Here is a 6,456-nt window from a genome sequence, read left to right on the forward strand (position 1 = left end):
GGGAAAATTATCAGGAACGATATGGAAAGTGACAGGATAACCCATAAAATTTACTTCAATAGACCCGAGAGTTTTAATTCTACCATTAGTTATTCCGCTAAGGAATAATATTTCCTGTGCATGGACAGGAGTCTCGGGATGTACGCTCCGTTTTTTCACTAAATTTGGCGCGGCGCCCGTATCTAATATAAAATCTATTCGTTGAAGAAGGCCAATTGCGGATATAGAGACAGTCGGAGCATGCGAAAATTCAGTCGGGTTTAGGGTTGCGACTCCGATGATGTGCTCGGGGTGGCTTCGATTACGTTTATTGGACGCGAATTCTTTACGAAGTCCGCTCGGGGTGCGCCCGTTTGTCCCGAGGGATTTTGCGCGTTTCCCGACTGCAATTTCTGCGAGTTATTATATTCTTGTTTGCGACATTCTTCGATTTCGTGCCCGCGGTTCTTACAGTAGCGGCACCATTTTTCCACAGTATTGTTATTATTATTATTATTGTTATTTGGGCGTAAATTACGCGCGGTTTCTACTCGAGTCGGATTTTGATATTCGTTCCGCAGATTTTGATTTCGTGAAATTGATTGATTGTGACCGGGTGCATTCTCTCTATTTGCAAAACCGTGGCGCGGTGCCGTGGGTCCACGCGAATCACGATAAATCGGCTCGTTTCGAGAGTTGGTGTTATTATTGTACCGATGATTGGGTGTCGATTGCGCGAGGGGACGACCGATAGACGTAACCGGGTATCTTTCGGGGATACGCTCGTTTTTTGGTCGCGTATCATATCTTTGCCTATCTAATTCATGCCTTTTTGCGAGAGGGGTTTTGGCAACACCGAAAGCTTTAAACGGATCGAATTCTTCATCTAACGGCATTTGCAACCTGTATTATAACGGTAACCCGTCGCGGAATAATTTCGCGGTTAATTTATCGATTTCTTTGACTAACAAATGGGTTACTTACCCCTTTACGCGTCGTTCGGTGTCTAAAATAGCGGCGCGAAGCTCTTTAATACGACTGATGTAATCGAGCATGTGTTTGTTTGGTTTTATATACACAGTGCTCAATTCACCACGATATTGATCTACTGTTTTTGGTGAACCGAATGCGGTAGTTAAAAGATCAATCAACTGTGTTATCGTTTTGCACGGCTCATCTTCGACGGCGTAATAGGCTCTACCGCGGAGTTTGTTAATTAATAGTTTCGTGAGATTTCGCTCGGAAAATGAAGGCACTAGTTCTCTAGCGCGACGGCAAGCGCATACGAACTGTGATAATGGAACATTGTATCCGTCGAATGTAGGTACGGATTCGGTAGCTTCGCGAAAAGATACCTTCGGAATTGGCGACATTTCCGCTTGTTCCTCCTGTTGATTATACCTCCGCTCCCTATTCGTCAATCGCGTACTATCTACTTCCTGTCGTAACTGACTCAACTCCCGCAAAATTTCATTTTTAAACGCGTCTTTGCTCTCTTGTAACTGTCGGGATTCTAATTCTTTTTGTCGGATTTGTTGTCGTTCTCCGGCCAACAATTGTAAAGATTCGTCTCTTTCGCGTTCGAATTGTTTGCGCTGAATCCTAAGAGCTTGATCTTGTTTTTGCAATTCTGCGTGTTGCATTTGTAATTGCGATTGTTGCTGGGCGAGTTTCGCGCTCATAATTTCAATTTTTGATTCACTAAAGCCCCCTTCTGGTTTAGGCCCTTTTTTATTTCGCGTATCCATTTTAATAGACGTAGCAATTCACCAAAATTTTATCGTAGGGCGCGCGTGCCTATGCGACACCTTTTTAATTAATTATTCGAACAATCCCACCACTGTCACCAAATTTAATGTTACGTCCCGGCGCGGTGGCGGTAACACGTAGTGTTCGCACCTTTACGCGAGACTCAATCGGTAAGATTCACGAACCAATGAAAAAGTAAAAGATCAGAAAAGAACGTGAAACACAAATGTCGTGTTTAATATAAAAAATCGTCACCAAAATCTCTTTCTAATGGATAGCGTATTTGAATGAGAGATCGTAAGGGAAGCAGTATCGCATTGATATTTTGTTGCGACTCTGCAAAATAACGTGTATAGTAATAATTAGGACCGTATTTTAATGAATAGTTAATTTAAATAAAGACGAATAATGAAACCGAGTAAGACCACAAGAAAATGAATATGATAATAATACAGCAACGTAGTAAGAAATAGTAATCAACCATTGTGACTGACGTGTAATTATTTAAGTTTTATTATCACGCATTTGAAATGAAAGAATCGCTTAATATCATTAGAATGCATCAAATGTATTTTGACCAAAAATTTAAGAGAGTAACATTGGGTCTCGCTGATCATAAAAACTTTCTCCGTTTTCAGCGAGATTTTGCATATAATTAAGGTACCTGTCTTCGCATTCGTGACACTCGGAAATCGGTTGAATCAACGCGAGGTAGCGATGGCAAATAATGCAATGTAATCTTGGGCGGCGACGCTCGACGGATGCGTAATGCTTATCATTTAAAACTACGAATAAACTTTTATATTCAATCGGCTCGCTAGCGATGCATTCGTTGCAAAGACGCTCTTTTGCCGTAGGATTCACGAAGCTGGTTTCACGAACGCAACTAGCTAAGGAGTACCTATAAAGATATTCCAATCGAGGCGACCGACAAGCGTAACGTTTCCCCACACACATATCAATTATTTAAGGTTCGATTAATCAGATGGTTGATTTAATAAGCTGGTTATAACTAACGTACGTATTCCCGGCCCTCCGCCAAGTAGCACACTGGTAGGATCGGGAAGATTAACAACACTTCGTCCTTCTCGAGTTAATTGATTTGTTAGGCTTATAAAATGATTGAGACACGCGAGACAGTGACGGACTGGAAAAGGTTGAGATACGTTCTGGCCACAAACACGACACTTTGCTAATGGAACTATAGAACCGATATTCAAATGATGTCCAAGGACGTGTTCGAAATCATTGCGCGTTGGTTCTGATAAATCGTGATAACAATTGAGGCACAATATTGTGCCAGTATTTCTATTCAAGCACGCGTTATCCAAGATACAATACACGAAACGACAATTACAATTTGAGTCTGGACGCGAAGATGTTACTTCGGTATCTGGCATTTTCTCTTGCTCAGATTTTAACTTTAAACCTTCCCATGCAAATGAATTTGGAACGGACTCACCGGTGTCGACTTGTATGGTACCTAAAGCCAGTGATAACTCAATCTAATTGTAAGGCGCCCGATCGGTTCCAGGATCGATCTTCCAATAGTAGGCTGATAGTCGTGTAGAGATGAATCTTCAGATGCGTCATTGTTGCTGGTTATCTTGCAGTCGAGGAATCACTGCACTAGAGTTATTTCGGTGCGACACGTCTTTACCTTTTATTGTTTGTTGGAATTTAAGGATCGCACGCTAAATTGGTATAATGTTTAAGGATTTGAAATTAAAGATAAAATTCTCAAAGCAACCAAATAAATGTAATTATAAATGAAAATAAGATTACATTGGTTAATAAACGAAATTACACTCAAATGAACTTATAAAATAAGAATTCTTACAAACATATAAGCACTTATGTTTTAGGAATGGAACGCGCAGTTCGCGGATTAAGTACTTGAACGTATAAGATTGATAAACCGAACTTAAACTAACTGTATTGATCTAGGACGAAACTAGAACTAGAATTAGACCGAGACTGAGTCAGAATTGAAATTGCGACTGCAAAAACTAACAACTTAACCGAAACTGACTCTCTGACTGAATATTGATGGCTTACTGAAAAATTGAATACTGACTGACTCGGCGGCCTCGCAGGGCCCGTATTTATACTTCTCTGGATCTTTAGAGATAAAGGTTTGTCCTATGCAATAGGACCGCACATGGATGTAATCTCGCTTTTGAATATCGGATGTTCGAGGCATGGTTTATATAAAACTGCAGGCGATACTCGAACCTAAGTTTTGAGAGTGGTATGGTTAACATAAAACTGTAGGTGATATCCGGACCTAAGTTTTGAGAGTGACGACAGATAATTTACAGTCGTACGTTCTGAAACGCAACAAGGGGTTTACGTTACGCGAAAGGTTTCGTGTTGCGCCTTTCTGGCGACATGTGTCGGGCGCTATTGATACAGCGAGCGATAATTCCAAGAGGTGATAAACTAGAAAGTTTAAAACAAAAATTTACGAGTGGAAATCTACTCGCTAAAATATGGGGACGTTACAAAATAAATAAAATGATTATTAATAAACGATAGCAAAGTGCCATGCTACCACCTTTATAAATATTAAATTAACATAACTACACTTACCTTAGAATATTAGCGGCAGATCAACCAGGGTTCTTCCATACCTACTACCACCCTGTGCGAGCAATGTCCGCACCAAATCAACCAGGGCCCTTCATTACCGACAAGCGCCCTGCGCGATTAGCGTCCTGTTTAAAAAGGGACCTCTCATAGCGCCCTTCGCGTTAACTAAGCGTACAGGTTTCCGCTCGGCCCCGCTTGTTGACATTTAGGCACTAAAAATAATTATATATTTATATAATAATCTCATTACTAAACATACGGCAGTCTGCCTCCCTCCAAATCATTTTGTTCCTCTCCATTTTCCATAATCTCAGTCCCATTAATCGCGGAAAAGTAAACAGGATGTAACAACGGACATAAAAATCTGGTGACATTAGGTGGGATAAAATTTCGTTTTCCGCCACAATAATAAAATTAGTGACTAACGTTGAAATTAATTTTCGCTGAGATTTTTTTTCGAGGACATTATAAAACGCTAACTATTATCAACGTACAGAAAGAAATTAAAAATAAGCATCAAATAAAAACAAACACATTTATTAAAATCAATACATTTTTATGTTATTATCAGTATCTAATTGCAAGTAACAATGAATCCAATCGGGACTCCAGATGAGCATGCCTCTAGTCCACTACAAGGCGACGAATATAATTACGATAAAGCCTTTAGAGAGCTACACGAAAAAGAAAAAGAATTACATAAGAAAGCAGAAATGTTCGAGAATATGATGCGTACTTTTGCGCAATACCTACCTGCTATGCAGAGCACCGACGTCCCTACGTCAACCCCAAATCCCAGCACTCTTGTTCAACCTCAATTTACTTTCCCCCCTTCCCCACAGACGCCGGGAAATATAGGGAACAGTTCTTCTTATGCTTCTAACTATTCAAAATCGTATCTTCGCAATGCACTTAAATTAGTACCTAAATACGACGGGCACAGCATTTCCGTCTGGCAATTTGCTAGAGCCTGTAAAAGAGCAAAAGAATCAGTGCCTTTTGCAGACGAAGCTTTATTAGTGCGCATGCTGCGTAATAAACTAACGCATCACGTTTACCTCGCTGTAGAGGATGAGATTCACCCTACAGTTGAAAAATTTATAGATTGCTTAAAGCGAACCTTTGGCCCGGGTAGAAGCTCAAATTACTACCGCGGACAATTAAGTATGGTTTACAAAAAACCAACCGAGCACATATTAGATTATATAGGACGTGTTAAAGATTTAAAAACGGCTATAATAGAAGGAGACCAAACGAATACCAATCGTACATTGTCAGAGCCAGAGCTCTCGTCCATAGAATCGTTTGCCCTTGAAGCCTTTTACGAAGGACTTCCGCGTGAATATCGTATAGAATTACGCGCAGAAGGATATCAGAACCTCAGTGATGCTTGCTCTAAGGTACTCACCATTAATAGACGGTTGGAACGCGAAGAATCACGGTACAGAAACGCTCGTACCACACGCAATAATCCAACACACGTTCCTCAAAACGACCCTGTTGCTAACGCTTCCGCGCCAATCGGATTAAAAATATACGGATACTGCAAGGGTGTCGGACACTTATATAATGAATGTCGCAGAAGACAATATCACGAAAGAAATAGTAATAACACTAATACTAATTACAATAACAATTACAATCGCGGGAACTACAATAACAATAATAATTCTAATTACGTTAAAACTAATGATAACAATAATAACGGTAACCAACCTTTGGGAAACCAGTTGGAGGTCTCGGCCAGCCGGGCGCCCCGAGACCACGGGAAAGCCCATCCTATTCAATGCATAGAGAGCAACCCCGTTCCCTCCACGTCCTCAGAGGAGATGATGGAACAGTACCCTCAGTAGAGTTAGAATCTCCATCATTTATGGGACTAACAGCTTTTATGCTTTTTTTTTTTTTTTTTTTTTTTTTTGGTTTGAGGGCCAGAAGGGCCCCCCCGGGACGAGGAAATCTTTAAAAGACACACTCCCGTCGTGCAAGGACTGAGGATTGCAAGCCCTCAACCTGACGGGAGGTAGTGTCGGATTCACAGCCTGTCCTAACCTTGGTCAGGAACAGACTGTGCCTACCGACTAAAACCTCGTCCCAGACAAATCCACTCGTACGCCGCCGTGTTAAGCGAGAGAC

The 6,456-nt window shown here is 41.0% G+C and overlaps 1 protein-coding gene across 1 annotated transcript; it reads right to left on the reverse strand.

The window, feature by feature from the left end:
• Nucleotides 1-260: 260 nt before the first annotated feature.
• LOC137001741 (uncharacterized) lies at nt 261-1,727 on the reverse strand. Its single transcript, XM_067360865.1, has 2 exons — nt 964-1,727; nt 261-882 (listed from the first exon to the last, which is right to left on the reverse strand). Exons 1-2 carry the CDS (start codon nt 1,725-1,727, stop codon nt 261-263), a joined length of 1,386 nt encoding a protein of 461 aa, XP_067216966.1.
• Nucleotides 1,728-6,456: the final 4,729 nt, after the last annotated feature.

Source organism: Linepithema humile, chromosome 8, assembly GCF_040581485.1.
Source record: "Linepithema humile isolate Giens D197 chromosome 8, Lhum_UNIL_v1.0, whole genome shotgun sequence".
Lineage (NCBI taxonomy): Eukaryota > Metazoa > Arthropoda > Insecta > Hymenoptera > Formicidae > Linepithema > Linepithema humile.

Excerpts from the sequence above, each read along its gene's own strand:
- LOC137001741 (XM_067360865.1), bottom strand. The coding sequence starts at position 1,727 with ATGGATACGCGAAATAAAAAAGGGCCTAAACCAGAAGGGGGCTTTAGT. Across the intron at positions 883-963 it reads ACCGAACGACGCGTAAAGGG|GTTGCAAATGCCGTTAGATG; the intron begins GTAAGTAACCCA and ends GTTATAATACAG.